Raw genomic sequence first — 19,220 nt, 5'->3', positions numbered from 1 at the left:
AGAAAAGAGATGCATGATATTATATAGAACTCTGTTCAATTCCACTTAGCAAACATTTATGCATTTACTATATGCTCAAAGCACTGTGCTAGACACTGATTTATAAATTTTTTATTAGATAGTTTCTCCATTCAAAAATCCAATAGCCTAATATAGACATGTGACACATATGCAAATAGCTATAATACAAAAAATCTATAATGAATATGTAAGAGACACAAAGCTTGAGTAGTAGGTGGAGAATATTCTAGACAAAGAGAACAGTTTCACCAAAGATGCAGAGGTAGAAAAGCATGTCTACAGGGAATTAGCAAGTAGTTCATTTTAGTCACGATTTAGGCTGCCTTGTGGGGAGTAATATGAGATAAGAAAGTAAAGATGGAGTGGTGGCAGATGGTGAGGAGCCTTCAATGCCTAGTTAAAGAGTATGAATTTTACTCAGTAGAAAATGGGGAGCAATTAAATGGTTTGGAACTGAAGTCACATGATCACATTGATACCTTAAAGAAAATAAGTCTAGTAGTATGTGAAGGACAGACTCAAGTGGGGAAAAGAATGGGGACAGAAAGGTCTGTTATGGGTCTGTAGCAGTATTATAAAAGATAAACAACTCTGAAAGACTTAGGAACTCTGATCAAGAAGGGCTCGTCATGAAACATGTTACCCACCTCCTAACAGAGAGGATTTGTAGAGTAGATTGAAGCAGGAATCTTGGGGGGACGTGGTTAATGTGGGGAATTTGTTTTCCTTGATTCTACATATTTTCATTGGTTTTGCTTTTGTTTTTCTTGCTTTCTCAATTAGGAAGTGAGGAGAAGGTGAAAGGGAGAGAATTCAAAGCTCAAAATAAAATAAAATTCAATTTTTTAAATAAGAAGAAAGGAGTCTGTTGAAGTAGGCAAGGGGCTTGGTGATTAAGGCTTCTACTAAGTGGTGGTGATGGAAATAGAGGAATTGGATGCAAGAAATGTTGCAAAGTTAAAATCACAGGATTTGAAAAGTAAGAGATGTGAAAGATAATCAGTCAGTAACATTTCTTAAGCACCTACTATGAATTGGCATATATGTGTGTGTGTATGTGTGTATGTGTGTGTGTGTGTGTGTATACACACATACTGGCATAGCACAAATCCTCTGAACACAAGAAGCTGGATGAATCAAGGTGTTTCAGAGGAACAGTGAAATCAGGCAACTATGTTTTGGGAGAAATATTATAAGCTCATTACTGGATAGGTTTTATTTGGGGGCTAGTGAGAAATCCAGGAAATGTCCTATCAACAGCAAAAGCTGCTACTGAGGTGGAGTCAAGATGGCGGAATAGAAACAGGACTTCTGTGGGGCTCCCGCTCCTACCTCCTCCAATTCATGTAAAAGGTGACATTGAACAAACTTTGGAGCTACAGAACCTACAAAATGACACAGAGAAGCTAACCTCCTGCTAAGGACAGCCTGGCAGGCTGGCAGGAAGCAGCCAGCACAGCACTTTGGGAGGCAAGCCCAGCCCCGTGAGAGCTGGAGGTTTTAGCCTCAGGGCGGCCACAACCAGCCACTGGCTAAAAGGACTTCAGATCACCAGCAGCTGTGGCAGTTTCTAGAATTATCAGCCCATAGATACAAAGGACAAAGTGAGAGGTCAGTGCAGTGTGGACTTTGTGAACCGGGAGTTTGGGAGTACGGTCAGGCCTTTACCCCCTGGAGGGAGAAGCAGCTGAAGTGCTTTGGCTGTGCAGCCACCACCACATGGCTGCTTCAGAGCTCCTGGTCTACATATTGCAGGGGGACCAAGCAACCACACTGAGGGTTAATCGCTCTTGCTTTAACCTGCTTGGATCTGGATTGCGGTCTAGGCTGGAGGTACTGGGGTGTGTGACCAGTTTGCCAGAGCGTGTGGAGGCTTCAGAGAAGACACCCAACTAATAGCTCCAGCAGCTACAAAAACCCCAGCAAATGGGACAAAGATCCCCCCAGGTAGCAGAGTTCTACTGTGGCAAAAAGCTCAAAAGTCAAGTAATTGAGAGGCAACATGAACAAACAAGCGAAGCAAGGCAAGCACCGTGGTCTGACTCTGGATTCCTTTTTAAGGGACAGAAAGGATTGGGGCATGGAACAGGAAGAAGACAATGAAGTCAGGACTCCTGCACCAGAAGCTTCCAAGAAAAAAGAAACTGCTTAGAGGCCACAGAGGAGCTTAAGAAGGATTTTGAAAAACAAATAAGAGAAGTGGAGGAAAAATTGGGAAGAGAAATGAGAACAATGCAAGAAAATTATGAAATGAGAGTCAACAATCTGATGAAAGAAAATAACACCCTAAAAAATAGACTAACTCAAATGGCGAAAGAGGCACAAAAAGTCAATGAGGAGAAGAATGCCTTAAAAAGCCAAATTTGCCAGATGGAAAAAGAATCTCAAAAATTCACTGAAGAGAATCATTCCTTCAGAATTAGATTGGAGCAAATGGAAGCTAGTGACTTTATGAGAAATCAAGATACTATTAAACAGATCCAAACAAATGAAAAAAAAAAATAGAAGGCAATGTGAAATATCTCATTGAAAAAATCACTGACCTGGAAAATAGATCCAGGAGAGATAATTTTAAAATTATTGGACTACCTGAAAGCCATGATCAAAAAAAGAACCTAGAAAACATTCTCCAAGAAATTCTCAAGGAAAATTGCCCTGATGTTTGAGAACCAGAGGACAAAATAGAGGTTGAAAGAATCCAACGATCACCTCCTGAAAAAGATCCCAAAAAGAAAACTCCTAGGAATATTATAGCCAGGTTCTGGAGTTTCCAGATCAAGGAGAAAATATTACAAGCAGCCAGGAAGAAACAATTTGAATACTGTCGAAAAACAATCAGGATAACATAGGATCTGGCAGCTTCTATACTGAGGGATCAAAGGACTTGGAATATGATATTCTGGAGGCCAAAGGAGCTGGGATTAAAACCAAGAATCACCTACCCAGCAAAACTGAGTATCATGTTTCAGGGGAAAATATGGTCATTCAATGGAATAGAGGACTTTCAAGAACTCCTGATGAAAAAACCAGAGTTGAATAGAAAGTTTGACATTCAAATACAAGAAGTAAGAGAAGCATAAGAAAGTAAACAGGGAAAAGAAATCATAAGGAACTTATCAAAAGTTGAAATACTTATATTCCTACATGGAAAAATGATAATTGTGACTTATGAAACTTTTCTCAGTATGAGAATAGTTGAAGGGAATAGAAATGTGTGTGTGTATAAATATGTACACATACACATATATGGCTATATAGGAGAGCATATGGGAGTATGAATACATATATGAGTGTGTGTATATATGTATACAGGTATACATAGACAGAAGGCACAGGATCAATTGAATAGGAAGGGATTATACTTAAAAGGTGAAATTAAAAGGTGAGAGAAGAATATAATGAAAGGAGATGGGGAGAGAGAGAATGGGATAAATTATCTCATATAGAAGAGGCAAGAAAAAACTGTTACAATGGAGGGGAAGAACAGGAAGGCAAAGGGAATGAGTCAACCTTATTCTCAATGAATTTGGTTTAGGGAGGGAACAATATACACACTAATAGGTTATCTCATCCCACAGGAGAGTAGGGGGGAAGGTGATGAGGGGGGGATGATGGAAGGGAGGTCAGGCTGGGGGGAGGAAGTTGGAAGCACACACTTTTGAAAAGGGACAGGATCAAAGTAAAGAAAAGAACAAATGGGGGCTGGGATTGGATGGAGGGAAATATAGTCAGTCTTTCACAATATATCCACTATGGAAATGTTTTGTATAGCTACACATGTACAACCTATATTGAATTGCTTATCTTCCCAGGAAGGGTGGGTGACAGGGGAGGAAGGGAAAGAATCTGGAATCCAAAGGCTTAAAATCAAATGTTTAAAAATATATATATATTATTATTATTATTATTATTTTATATGTAACTGGGAAATAATATATACAGGCACTGGGGCATAGAAATCCACCAAGCCCTACTGGAAAGTCAGAGGGGGGTGGGGGAAGATATAAGAGAGAGAAGATTGGGGGAGGGGATATTCAGTGGAATTACTGTTTTGGGGTGGTGGGAAAGGGAAAAATGGGGAGAAAATTTGTAATTCAAAATCTTGTGGAAATGAATGATGTAAACTAAAAAATTTTTTTAAGATGAACTACAATGAAACAAAACAAAAAAATAAATAAATAAACAACTAAACTCAAGAATAATCCTGGGGCAGTCAGGTAGCACAGCAAGTAAGAGCACCAGCTCCAGTGTTGGGATGACCTGGGGATCGAATCCCGGGCTCAGACACTTAGCACCCACCCAGAAACACCTGGACATGTAACCTTGAGCAAGTTACTTAACCCCAATTGCTTAGGGGCGGCCAGGTGGCTCAGTGAGTAAGAGCACCGCTTCCAGTGTCAGGATGACCTGGGGATCAAATCCGGGCTGAGATACTTAGCACCACACCCAGAAATAACTGGCTGTGTAACCTTGAGCAAGTTAGTTAACCCCTATTGCTTAAAAAAAAAAAAAAAGAAGAATCCTAATATCCACTTAACCAGAACCTCTCATTTCCCTCCTATTCCAGATAAAAAGGAGTCACTCTGGTTTGTGATGAGAACCTCAGGGTGGAAAATGAAGAAATTTCCAGGAAGTCTTGACTAAGTGAGAAATCTGTGACCCATGGTATGAAGTAAATTTAAACAATGTATCTGGAACAACCTACAAGGACCTACTTAGGTCATTCTTTCTCCTGACTGATTATAATAAAAAATACTTAGATAATTTCTCTCAGAAATATAATTGTAAACCCTATTATTTTTTTAAAAAGCATCATCAAAACTTCAAAAAGTTGAAATAACATGATGGTCTCATATGCTGCTTAAAAACAACTTATGTTTCTAAGTATTACTTACTTGGTGGTCTTTCTCTGAGAGGATATTTCCGAAGTTTTTCAATTATGTCAACGATAATTAAAGAAGCCAGAACCACTGATACTGGTAAGTCCGGTAAAGTGTCAGGTAGTGCAGATGTGTTAGAAGCATTCTTTTGAACCTGTTTTAAGGGAACCAATGAGAAACATTTACATAACTGTCATTCTTCATTGAGATACCTTTTCCCACTGTGGAACTATGTATCTAAATACTTTTAATGACATAAAAGAGGATTTTATTCCCCCCCCCAGCTCAATTAATCACAAGTGATGAATTGTTAATTGATTAACGAGGTGTTTATATCCCAATCCTTCCATAAAGTATGTAGACCTTTCTCTAAGTGAAGTGGAAAGGGATAATTCTATTAACTGATGGAAGATGGTCACACTCATAAGTAATCCTTAAAAGGATAATTTCAGTGGGTGGCTAGGTGGCGCAGTGAATAGAGCACCAGCCCTGAAGGCAGGAGGACCTGAGTTCAAATCTGGCCTGAGACACTTAACACAAAAACTAGCCATGTGACCTTGGGCAAGTCACTTAACCCCAATTGCCCTCCAAAAAGCAAAAACAAATAAAATGCTCTTAGTTTTCTTCCAGTAATCTTGTGAATTTGCCAAACCTACTTTTTTGAGGGGGGGGGTGACCTTTCCCATCATCTGCTGCTGAGTTAGTTGTTTCTTTGTTCATATATGTGTCCATATAGAGAAGATAGAACTAGAAGTTTCTGTTATTTCATCAATTTAAGAAACTCCCACTACCAATGCAGATTTCAACCTGTATCTGACTTAGTAAGCAAATACCAGGAAGTTTCCTAAAATATATAGTGGTTAGGTAACTTTCCCAAATCACCAAGTAGAATGGAGAGAGGACTAGACTTGGAGTCTGGAAGAGCAAAGTTTAAATCTTGCCCTAGACACTCCTGCTAACTACATGACCCTGGACAAGTAACACAACTTCTCTAAACCTCAGTTTCTTCCACAAGAAACTCTCAATTTCATTTGTAAAATTGGAACAATAATAGCAGTTGTCTCACAGGTTTATTGTCAAATGAGATACTACATGTAAAGAATTTTATAAATCTTAAAATGCTATGTAAGTGCTAATTATTGTTGTTATTCATAATAATACCATGTTTCCCCGATAATAAGACCTATCCCAAAAATAAGCCCTCCCCTTACTGTGTAAGATTCCTCTAAAATAAGCCCTCCCCCAAAAATAAGCCCTATTGAGATTGCTACTGTAGTGAAGGTGATCCCCTGCACTACATGCTACATTACGGTACCCTCTGTATGCACCGTTCCCCCCCCCAGGTGAAATGCACGCCGCGCTCCAAGCTGCATCCAATCAGAGCTGCAGCAGTGAACGCGTCATCCTGTTCTTCCCCAGTGATTTGCTTGCTGGCGCCATTGAGAGCAGTGCCGCGGAGGAGAGCTGAGGCAGGACAACATAAGACCTCCCCTGAAAATAAGCCCTCTGGTGTTTTTCTTTCCAAAAAATTTAATAAGACAGTGTCTTATTATCGGGGAAACATGGTAATGATTGTTATTTCTATTGTCCTTGTCAGCGGGAGGATTGAACCCACTTAACACTGCATACAATGTTCTCCATGCCTCATGTCTTATTATTTGGGGCACATAATTAAAGTAGAACAAGAATGAAAAATAATTGTTTTTGCTCAGACTTAACAATGTCAACAAACATGAATGATTTGGCAAAGGAAAGATGAAAACAGCTCTAAGCAAGAGTTCTTAACTTTTAGCATTATGGACCCCTTTGGCAGTAATGAAGCAGATGGATGTATTCTCAGAATCATGTCTGCAAATAACTGTAGGAAATGATAACTTTCAGTTAGACATCAGTGAAAATAAAGATGTAATTTTTTCCCATCCAAGTTCACGGACTCCCCAAAATCCCAGAACTCTTAGGACAGGGATTTTTAACCTGCAGTGTGTGAACTTAGAAAAAAAATGATAATTGTATTTCATTATAATCAGTTTCCTTTGTAATCTTTTGTACTGTATTTCAAGGATTTCAAAACATTATTATTAAAAGGGGCTCACAGGTCTCACCAGACTTTCAAAGGGGTTCATGACATAAAAAATGTTAACAATCCCTGCTTTAGAATGTTTGTAGTTTTTCATCCTGAATTACCTTGAATATTAAAAGTTTCTAGAAATAAGTATCAATGGGTAAAGGTCATATATACCTTCATATAGCATATCATTCCAGCTCAGAGTGAAAATTTATGCATTAAATTTTTCCTATTAAGTCTAAATATCAGAAGATTTGAGTGCCCATTGGGAGGATAGGTCTTCAGAAAATTATTCAAAGTAGACAAAGCCTGATGAATCTTTTCCCTTTTGCTTTCTCTCTGCCTTCTTTTTGGTGTTCCCCTTTGAGGGGCACCTCACGTGTCTTCCTCAGTTGCCCATTTCCCTGAGTCCCACATTGAAATACTCCATACAGGCCTGCCCTTTTGCACCTGGGTGCCCCAATCCCTACTCCTCTGCTACCCAGAATTTCCTATTCTCATGTTCTCACCCCTATCTCCAACTTGACTGTAACAAAGGAAACAGTAACCTTTATTTTATCCCCTCAGGGCCTGACTTTTGCCCAAAGTCAACAAGGATAGGGTGCAGGTTAGAAGAGATTCCCATGACCTTTCATCAGTAACATATGGTTTGTGGTAACAATCCTGATTCTCTGCTGGTAATATTCCACTGATCTTGCAGCACAAGGAGGCCTGGATTAAAAATCAGGATATGCTTTTGAATTTTGGCTATACTAGTTTTCAGCATGACACTTAACCCCTCTGATACTCATCACAAAAATGAAGAGGTTCTTTATCTGGGGTTCATAAATTGTTGTTCAGTCATTTCCGTGGTGTTTGACTCTTTGTGACCCCTTGGGGGATTTTCTTGGAAAAGATATTGGAGTAGATTGCCATTTCCTTCTACAATTCATTTTATAGATGAGGGAACTGAGGGAAACAGGATTAAGTGACTTGCCCAGGGTCACACAGCTAGGCAGTATCTGAGGCTGGATTTGAACTTAGGTTTTACTGACTCTGGGTCTGGTGCTCTATCTACTGCACCACCTAGTGGCTGCTTTGTAATTCTAAGTTTTTTTATTTTAGGTATACCTATATGTATAAGCTTTAATAGCTTAAAATTGGATAAAGACTTTGGGATACCTCGTATAAAAAATATTATTCTGAGAAGGGACCCAGGGGCTTCACCAAACAGCTATAGGGGTTCATGACATGTAAAAGTAAAAAGCTCCTGGATGGGTTGATCTCTGACATCACTTCCAAATCTAGATTCTATGATCCTGTCATCTTGTCCCATGAGAATGATTCTAGGGGCAGCTAGGTAGCACAGTGAATAAAGCATCATCCCTAGAGTCAGGAGGAACTGATTTAAAATCCAGCTTCAGCCACTTAACACTTATTAGCTGTGCAACCTTGGGCAAGTCACTTAAACCCAATTGCCCTGCCTCCTCCCCTCCAAAAAGACCACAAAAAAATTAAAAAAGAATGATTCTATTGGTAGGAATTGTGAGAGGGATTTAGAAGTAACGTGGCACAGTGAGAAAGAGCACTGAATTTGGAGTCAAAGGATCTGGGTTCAAATCTAAGTTCTGCTATGTACTACCTGGGTGATATTGGCAAATCACCCAGCCTCTATGGCCAGTTTCTCTTCTGTAAAAAACCAGTGCAGTTGGACTAGATTCAGAAAACAGCTATGAAAGTCCCCAATACAAGGGGACAAGATTAAGATGTAATTGGGAAATGTTTAGCAAAATAAATTAAAATCCAACTAGGTAATGTAAATTTCTAAGTCAATCCAGTCCTTCTGTTTCTATTTGAGTTTGATACCATTGGACTAAATGAACTCTAAGGTCTCTTCCAGCTGTAACATAAGTCAGTGGATTTTAGGTCAAATAAGGAAAGGTAATATGGTGAGGCAGATATTGGGGGTGGGGGGTGGGGATAGGGCAGTCAGAGCCCTGCAGGACCCCTCCGTGAAGTCCATATTCTCAAATTCCAAAGTTTATCTAGACCAGGAAATCAGACTTACATACCTCTGTGACTGCTATAGAAAATCCAAAGCATGGAAGTGTTGTGAATACTATACACATCATCAAAGGAGGTCTCCTAGCAAGGAAGAAAATAAGCAAGTAAGCAAAAGCAATAATGTACAGGATTACCACTTCCTGTTATATTTTGCTAATTCAAGGACAGTTTTTCTAAGAAGTTCCTGCTTCCTTATTTCCATTTCCGAAATGTTTCAAAGTGGGGACAGGCATATAAACACACCCCAAATTATTCTTCTAGGAAAAAAAGAGGGAGAGATTTTGAAATTATGAGCAAAAGAAGATATATAGACATCACTCACTGGAATTTCTAGCTTACAAGAGTCAAGTAAAGTGACATTCACTGTCGTCATATTTAATTAACCAGAATCTTAGTCAAGACTTCAGGATCTGAGACTAGCCCAAATAAGGAAGATTCTGGTAAGTTCACGGACAGGATTTGCTTCTGGCTAAAAAACTGATCTTTGGGGAAAATACATGTCAATAATAAAATAGCAGGCTTTTGTTGTTATTCAGTCTTTTTCAGTCACATTTGAAACTTTGAGACTCCATTTGGAGCTTTCTTAGCAAAGATACTGGAGTGGTTTGTCATTTCCTTTTCCAGCTCATTTGATAGATGAGGAAACTGAGGCCAATAGGGTTAAGTGACTTGCCCAGGGTCATCCAACTAAGAAGTGTCTGAAGTCACATTTGAACTCAGAAAGATGCGGTCTAGCACTCTTATCCAGTGTGCCACCTAGCTGCCACAAGCAGATCTTTAGGAACTATCTTTTTTCAAATGGTACTGGCAAAAAGGGCATTGCATTTGGTGTCAGAAGATCTGGGTTCAAGTCCCAGACCCAGGTTTGTGGTTACTTACTTTGCTGGATTACTTTGAAAAAGATATTTCATTCCTCTAATCCTACTTCCCTCATGATAATCCCATAAATATCCCTTAATGATAATTACACTGCCTATTCATAGGGTTGTTGAGGAAAAAAGCTTTGGAAACTATAAATCACCAAGCATTTGTTAATTAACAAATATTCATTAAAGACCCTACTCTGTGTCAGGCACTGTCCTAGGCATGTGCTGATGAGGATACGAAGACAGGTAAGAAGAGATTTATAGTAAGAAAGGCCATCTAATCCATCTCCCCGTGTGTTATAGATCAGACACTGAAGACACTCAGAGGAAGTGATTCAAGGTCACACAGGTGGTAGACAGTCACCAAGTCAAGTAAAGGCAACTGTTATCATTGATTAAGCACTGACTATGGGAGAGAGTGGAGGTCCAAAGCAGTATAGAATTGGAAACTTGTTCCTCTGACTCTAAATCAATTGCACTTTGCATCTCTCTCTAATCAGGCTTCCTCACAAAGTCCCAACCTGTAAAAACCATGCAAATGTAAGTTCTTATTAATGTGCTTGGTTGTGTTCACAACAGAGCATTGTTTGAATTTTATACAAGGACATTTTTTCTCCAGAGGGCAGAAAAATCAACAAATGTTTATTTATTGAGTAACTACTAGAGTATTGAGTCCTTTAGTTTTGTGAGAGTCCTACCCTTTACATTGGAAACCAGAGTGGTTGGGTTGATTATGATTTTCAGTTCCCCAATCTTGGCAATCTATCTCTAACCTTCACATGTTTGCACAAGCTGTTCCATACACCTGGAACACATTCCCTCATCATCCCCACCTCAAGCATTCCTAACTTCCTTCAACATAGGAGTCACCTCCTTTCTCTGTGTCCTTAATTGTTAGTATTTCATCAAATTATTTCATTCTTACTTATCTGTGTAAATGCCATACTTCACTTTCCAGCAGGAAATAAACTCCTTGTCTTACAGTGGATGCTGGATAAATGCTTGCTGAATTCAATATTACAATAATAATATTTTATAGTCCTTTTTTTGGCAAAGCTCTTTTCATTTACTATCTCATTTAATCCTCAAAACAACCATGGGAGGTAGGAGTTATTACTAAGCCCATTTTACAGTTAAGGAAATTCAGTCCAAGAGAAATTTGATGACTTGCCCAGGGTGCCAAAAACAGTAATGTCCGAGGTAAGACTGAATTTGAGTTTTCAGGACTCCAAATTCAGGTGTCTAATCCACTGGCACTACCTAACTATGAATTATGACTTTCAGTCTACAATTGGGAGCCATAATTCTCAATAGGATGAGGATAGTTAAAGCATTGTGAAAGTGATTCTTATTTTCATGGGTAGTGTCCCTTGGCAGCTGTAATTTCTGCATCACTCTCATTCATACAACAGGACGTCAAGACTCAGATATCTGCCTTCCTGTTTATTGCTCCAGCTTCATGATCGTATACAAAAGGACTCAAATGCTTCAAGGCAAATGTTAGCCAAACTCATTGTGCAAGAGTGGTCCTTTTCTTGAGATATATTTGGCTTTCCTAGTAAAAGGAGAGATTCCAGGAGGAACAGAATGACAGTGGTGGTCAGGAACTCAAAAGAAACTATCTGGTGTTTTATTGAACCTATAAATGTGAAACTGTCTTTCTGAGCATTAAGTGTCCAGACAGTCACACCTGGAGAGAGCAATCTGAAACTTGAAAGCACCAAGTGCACTTCCTGGGATGGTCTAAAGAAACAAAAGCTTTATTTATAATTTTGGAACACGCCACATCCAGAAGAGGCCCTTTGATCAGAGATGAGAGAGAAGCAAGGGTTATAGGATCCCTAGCCCAGAAAAGAGGAAAATAAAAGAGGGATGTTTTGATAAATTACTTTCTTTCTTACTCTCTCTTCTGGAAGCATCCAACCTGTGACTTCCTGATTCCCTGCCAAAAGGGAGTTGTTGGCCTAATGACCACCATGATTTTGAGTCTTTTCCAAGAATTTGAGTCAAGCTCAGGGAAAACCTAGGAAACTCAGAGTTCCCCCATCAGGTCCTACCTAGATCAGTAGGACTTTTAGATTGGGAGCCATTCCTGTGGAAGGGACTTCAAAACTTCCTTATTTAAATAGGGCCCCTCTGGATTTGGGGGGCATACCTACCTGAGTTCAAAGAAGACTTTTTCATTTTTTTTCTTATGAACTTAACAAATATAATATTTCAATATAAAAAGAACAGAGAGGATTATATGTGAAACTGTGAACTCTTATCAATATAGTTTTTATATTAAATTTAATATAGCAGTAACAAAATGACCCTGCTAATCTGTGTCACCTTCTGCTCAGAAGAAAATTCTTAGGGCAATGAAAATGGTGGATCTCTAAATAACCCATAGCTGTCCTTGGGAATCTAATGAGTCAAATTACCCAAAAGCCCAAATATCCAGTGACATGATAATTCCAAAGTTAGTTTGTGGGTTTTGCTTTGGAAAAATGACAGCAATAACAACAATATATTGGGAGTCAAGTGTAGCTGGTAAGATTATATTCAGTATCAAGCGATGTTCATAGAGCCTTTCACCTTCTACTTCAGTCCTGGTATCTATCTTCCTCTACTAGGAAGGCCTTTTTTTTTTGGCTATTTCTGATCTTTCTTATTTTACATTCAAACCCACATGTATATTAATTTTCTGTATGTATGAGCTCTTACACATTCTGTATAGATCAACTTCAAAATCAAAATAATAATCATAGTGGAAAATATATTTTTTCCCAGATGACATAAATAATGCATTAGAAAAGATCAGATCATTCATTAAAGCACATAATTATACTTAGCAGGGAAATTTGTTCCCATATACTTTTTTCCCCCTGACATTTCAGGTATGCTTATAGGTATATAAATGCGACCTCTATAACTAATCATAACTTGTCTTTAATTACATTAAGTCTTGCCTTTTTATTTTAAAAATGTTATCCAACTAAAGATTCAGAATGAGGCATATTTTTGGACATGGTCTCAACGCAGGAATGCTTTGCTTGATTATGCTTATTTCTTATTTTTTCCATAATAAAGGTTGGTGGGGAGAGATGGAATGGAAAGAAAATGAATGTTTGTTCATTAAAAATTATAAAATTTAATAAAACAGTAAAAGTATTATCTGGGATGTGGCTATTTAAGGCAATAATTTTCAAGTGATATAGAATTTATCAACATATCAAAGTGGTTATGAGTCAGAATTTATGAGAACTGGCTAATTAAAAATCACATACAGATAGACTGTCAGAATGCAAAATAGACTTTGAAAGCACAAAGTTATATAACAAAATTGGCTTTACTTTACTGTTGTACCAGAATAAAATTCAACTACTAGCTTCTTGTATCTAATGCTACAACATGTGTGTACAGCTTTTTGTGCACAAGAAATAGGTCTAATGTTCAACTCTCCTAATGTAGCATTTAAATTTTGTTTTTATCTAGACCTGTGATGCATCAGACAAGAGAAAGTTTGATGAGGAAGCTTCTTTCCCAATGGAGACTGACACCTCATCAGCAACTACTAGTCTCAGAGAGTCAGCTGGGTCACTGAGGTAAAGTGCTTTGTCTATGGTCCAAAAACCAAAATCTGTGAGAGGGAGGGCTTGCAGGTTGATCTTCCTAAATCCAAAGTCAGTCTTCTATCCCTTGTTCTGGGCTGCCTCAGTGTTTAAATACTATTGTTTAGTATAATCTACTCAATTGAGATTACTATAAATTCATGTTCATTTTTTTCATCTTATTGATGGTATACTTAAAGAATCCTATAAAACCAACTAAAAACTACTTGAAATAATTAACAACTTTAGCAAAGTTGCAGGATATAAAAAAACTCATATAAATCATTAGCATTTCTATACATTACAAAAAAATCCCAGCAGCAAGAAATAGAAAGAGAAATTACATTTAAAATAACTGCAGACAATATAAAATATTTGGGAGTCTACCTGCCAAGACAAACCCAGAAACTATATGAACACAATTACCAAACACTTCACACAAATAGTCAGATCTAAATAATTGGAAAAATATCAATTGCCCATGGGTAGGCTGAGCCAATGTAATAAATAAAGACAATTCTACCTGAATTAATTAGCTTATTCAGTGCCATATCAAACTATCAAAAATTATTTTATAGAACTAGAAAAAATAATATAACAAAATTCATCTGGAAGAAAAAAAAGTCAAGAAGAATGACAAGGAAATTAATGGAAAAAATGCAAAGGAAGGTGGCCTACCTATACCGATATAAAACTATATTATAAAGTGGCAATCATCAAAACTATGTGGTACTGACAAAGAAATAGAATGGTGGATCAGTGGATTAGGTTAAGTATACAAAACACAGTTGTAAATGACTATAGTAATTTACTATTTGATAAATCCAAAGACTTCAGCTTCTGGGATAAGAACTCACTATTTTACAAAAACTGTTGGGAAAACTGGAAAATAGCATGGCAGAAACTAGGCAGAGACCAATATATCACGTCATATGCCAAAATAAGGTCAAAATGGGTAATATGATTTAGACATAAAGGGGAATAGCATAAGCAAATTAGGAAAGCAAGGAATAGTTTACCTGTCAGATCTGTGGAGAAGAGAAGAATTTATGACAAAACAAAAGATAGAAAACATTATGAAATGCAAAATAGATTATTTTATTACATTAAATGTAAAAGGTTTTGCATAAACAAAGTCAATGCAACCAAGATTAGAAGGAAAGAAGAAAGCTAGGAAGCAATTTTCACAGTGCTTTTAATAAAGGTGTCATTTCTAAAATATATAAAGAACTGAGTCAAATTGATAATAATAAAAGCCATTCCCCAATTGATAAATGGATAAAGGTTATGAACAGGAAGTTTTCAGAGGAAGATATTAAAACTATCTACAGTCATATGAAAATATGCTCTAAATCTCTAGAGAAATGCAAATTAAAACAACTATGAGGTACTACCTCATACCCATCAAACTGACTAATATGATGGAAAAGAAAATTGATAAATGCTGGAGAAGATGTGGGAAAATTACAACACTAATGCATTGTTCACAACATCATTGTGAACTAATCCAATCATTCTGGAGAGCAATTTGGAACTCTGCCCAAAAGGCTATAAAATTGTGCATATCCTATGATCCAGCAATACCATTGAAAAAGGGAAAAAGATCCACATGCATAAAAATATTTATAGCACCCTTTTTCTTGGTGACAAAATATTGGAAACTAATGGGATGCCTATAAACTGGGGAATGGCTTAACAAGTTGTGGCATATGAATGTGATGTAATACTATTGTACTAGAAGAAATGATGAACAGGGGAAGCTATATGGTGCAGTGAATAGAGCACCAGACCTGGGGTCAGGAGGACGTGAGTTCAAATTTGGCCTCAGGCACTTAACACTTACTAGCCATGTGACCTTGGGCAAGTCACTTAACCCCAATTGCCCTGCCTTCCTCCCTATAAAAAGCAAAAAAAAAAAAAAAAGAAAAGAAAAGAAATGATGAGCAGGTGGATTTCATAAAAACATGAAAAGACTTACATGAACTGATGCTGAATGAAATGAGCAGAACTAGGAGAACATTGTACACAGTAAATGTACCATTGTATGATGATCAACTATGATGGACTTAGCTCTTCTCAGCAATATAATGATCCAAAACAATTCCAAAAGGCTCATGATGGAAAATGGTATTTATCCAGAGAAAGAACTATGAAGTCTGAATATAGATCGAAGCATACTCTTTTCACTTTTTTGTTTTTTTTCTTTTTCATTGGTTTCCCTTTTGTTCTGATTCTTCTTTCATAACATCACTAATGTGGAAATATGTTTAATATGATTGCACATGTATAACCTATATCAGATTGCTTGCTGTCTTTGGAAGGAGAGAGAGGAGGGAGAAAAGGAGGGAGGGAGGAAGAAAAATTTGGATCTCAAAATCTTAGAAAACTGAATGTTGAAAACTATCTTTACATGTAATTGGAAAAAATAAAATGCTATTAAGTAGAAAAAATATTTTATTCATTTCGGTAAGACTCACCCTCATGAGTTCAAATCCAGCCTCAGACACTAACTGTATGACCCTGGGCAAGTCACTTGACCCTGTTTACCTTGGTTTCCTCATCTGTAAAATGAGCTGGAGAAGGAAATGGCAAACCACACTAGAATCTTTTCCAAAAAAACCCCAGGGGCGTCCAGGTAGCACAGTGAGTAAGAGCACTGGCTCCAGTGTCAGGATGACCTGGGGATCGAATCTGGGCTCAGACACTTAGCACCCACTCAGAAACACCTGGCCGTGTAACCTTGAGCAAGTTACTTAACCCCAATTACTTAGGGGCAGCCAGGTGTCTCAGCAAGTAAAGAGCACCGGCTCCAGTGTTGGGATGACCTGGGGATCAAATCCGGGCTCAGAAACTTAGCACCACACCCAGAAATAACTGGCTGTGTAACCTTGAGCAAGTTACTTAACCCCGATTGCTTAAAAAAAAAAAGAAAGAATAAAAAGAAAACCCCAAATGGTGCCATGGAGAATCAGACACAACTGAAATGACTCAACAACAATTTGTACTGTGCTCTTCCTTAGGAAAAGCTGTACTCTCATCACATGTACCATTTCCTAAGTATTGATGAAATTGGGTTAGGAGAGTGATACAAAATTTTAAAAGAAAATAAAGAAAAGAGCGTGATTGGAACATTTAAAAATTTACAAAAAGAATAAAAGGAAGTTCATAAGAGACAGACAAAAAGGGTAGTTTTACTGCTATCATTTTAACTTTTAATATATACCTTTAAAATGTACACAAGAAAAATTCAGTTTCATATATAATCAATGTTTGTGTTCTTTGTCTATCAAAATGTCTGTATTTGTTATGTTTAAGTTAATAATAAAAAAAGTAATAGAAATAGCTTGCTATTTTTCCAACATAGCAAACCTTTTCTAAAATTTTAGTAGAATCCATTTTTTTCTTTCAGATTAGTAGTCAAGTCAGCAGGAAGCACTTACTACCACAAGTCAGGTACTGAACTTTGTATCCCAGAGGATGCAAAGACAGGCAAAAGAATCCGGTTTGATAGAAGCACCACAGGAGTTTTCCACCCAACCTCCATTTCCCTGACTGGGTGTCTTACCTGAATATACTTACCATTTTTTTATTCTGGAACAAAGACGATGCTTTTTGTATAGCAGAATTTTTACAGGAATCCAAACTATCAGTGTCACCAGTGCTACATAAGCAATGGAAATGGACACAATGAGCCAATAACATGTCTTCTCAGTGGAGTTCTTTGTCCCTTGGAAGGCTGAGGCAAACTGTTCTGTCACCATAAGAGTTGGAATGGAAAAAGCAGCAAATTCTAGGATCTCATAAACCAGGAGTTTGATTGATTTTCCAGACACCATTCTGAAATGGCCACTTCTTAGGGAAAAAAAACTTTCTTCTACATAATCAGTAATACATACAAAGATACTGTCCTGAACTATGTTCAAGTTCTTTGCACGAGCATACACATGCGCACACAATAATCATTGACTTTTTTATTCTTTTATTGACCATTAAAGGGTTCAATAATCTCATTAACTATTAAGTACAAGGTATCTGTTAAAGTGATTTCCTAGAGTAGTTACATATGGATCACCTGAGTCATGATTTTTGCACCATATTTCTTTGTATTGGTCAAAAGTATTTGTTATTACTATTAAAAACTGTGGTGCCTAGAAATATTTACATACTATTTTATATTACAAAGTTGTTAGGTCAATAATTACCTGTCCCATATTTCACTCATTAGGAAGCTGAGACATAGACATATTAACAATGGTTCAATAGTCGACTTTATTGGTATAAATACACTATGTCTAGGCCAAAACAAACAAACAAACAAACAAACAAATTCATCATTTTAAAGAAGCCAATTACCTTTAAGTTGTGAGGTGTTGGTCTAAACCTAATTTCTTCCTTTCTGCTGTCCAATTTTCCCAGCAGTTTTTGTCAAGGATCCCAATAGCTGGGGTCTCTGTATCTATTGAATACAAAGTTAATAGATACATTTCCTTCTGTATTATTATTCTGTATATATGTATTATATAATATAATACAATATATATATAATATAGAATAGAAATATATTCTGTATTGTATACCCCATCTTTTCTACTGATTTGTCTTACTATTTTTCAAATGAGTATTAAATTATTTTTAATAATAACTGCTTTGTAGTATTGCTTGAGATGTAACACTGCTAGGTTCCCTTCCTTTTCATTTCTTTTCATGATTTTTCTTTAGATTTAAAAAAAATTTTCCCCCTTCATATGAATTTCATTATTCTTTCTAGTTCTATAAAGTATTCTTGTGCTACTTTGATTGGTATGGCATGAGTTTGTGGATTTAAGAAGTCTTGTCTTTTTTTTATATTATCTTGTCTTTATTTCTGTAAACAGTTGCCTGTGGTTATATTTATAAAGTTCTTTGGTGCATCTTGGAGAGTAAGCTTCTAAATATATTATACATTTTCCAATAATTTTAAATGGAATTTCTCTTTTTATCTTTTCCTGGAAACTAAGGGAATACCCATGAATTGAGGAAGGACTGAATAAGCTACAGTATCTAAAGGGGATGGAGTACTATTGTGCCATAAGAAATGAGAAAATAAATTATTTCCAAAAGATATGAAAATACTCATAGGAACTGATGCAGAATGAAACAAACAGAAACAAAAGAACGATTTATAATATTGTAATGGAAATGGGAATTTGACAATCTTCCGTGTCCCTTAATAAGCCTAAGGAAATTTAAAGACCTTCTGTGCTTCAAAGATCTTCCCTGCCCCCAATAATATGAATGTAATTACATGGAGGCTGTGGTAGGAGGAAGTTGCCAAAGGATGGAGCAGAGCCCTCTCTGGGAGTCAGAGCAGCTAGACAATGGGAAAGAGAGGACACACCCAGGGAGACAGTTAGACTTGTTGAGTGTTGGTTTATGGGAAGGCTAAAGGATGGTGTGTCTCTCTGCTGCATTGTGGTGTATTGACTTTTATGTTGCTATGATGGATTCGGTTTCCCAGTGTTGGGATTTGGTTTCCTGGTATCTGGGGAAAAATGTTTTGCTTCTGTGTTCTATGTGGAAAGCCTGTTGTATTTCTGTAGCAGCAAGCCCCCTAGCATACCCAGGGTGCTACCAACACAGGTTCTTAGATCTGCTTCTCCAAAGGAAAGCAATTCAAAATGGGTTAACAATCTTATTTTAATCAAACATATACAAACAGAAGTTACAAACAGACAGAGAAACAGATCAGCAGACAGGGCTTCCCACTATCTGA

General features: G+C 37.3%; 1 protein-coding gene across 1 annotated transcript in view; it reads right to left on the bottom strand.

Moving 5' to 3' along the window:
• The window catches only part of TMEM236 (transmembrane protein 236), a 44,073-nt gene extending 26,769 nt beyond the window's left edge, over positions 1-17,304 (bottom strand). The window contains exons 1-3 of the mRNA XM_069086092.1: positions 17,048-17,304; positions 9,018-9,090; positions 4,917-5,055 (exon numbers count right to left, since the gene is read on the bottom strand). Coding sequence (XP_068942193.1) covers positions 4,917-5,055; positions 9,018-9,090; positions 17,048-17,304 — 469 coding nt within the window. The remainder of the gene's footprint in view (positions 1-4,916; positions 5,056-9,017; positions 9,091-17,047) is intronic.
• Positions 17,305-19,220: the final 1,916 nt, after the last annotated feature.

The sequence above is a fragment of the Petaurus breviceps genome, unplaced genomic scaffold, assembly GCF_028583685.1.
Source record: "Petaurus breviceps papuanus isolate PSGF00001 unplaced genomic scaffold, PetGlider_PUasm1.0 178, whole genome shotgun sequence".
NCBI lineage: Eukaryota > Metazoa > Chordata > Mammalia > Diprotodontia > Petauridae > Petaurus > Petaurus breviceps.
This window is presented reverse-complemented; position numbering and strand designations above follow the sequence as displayed.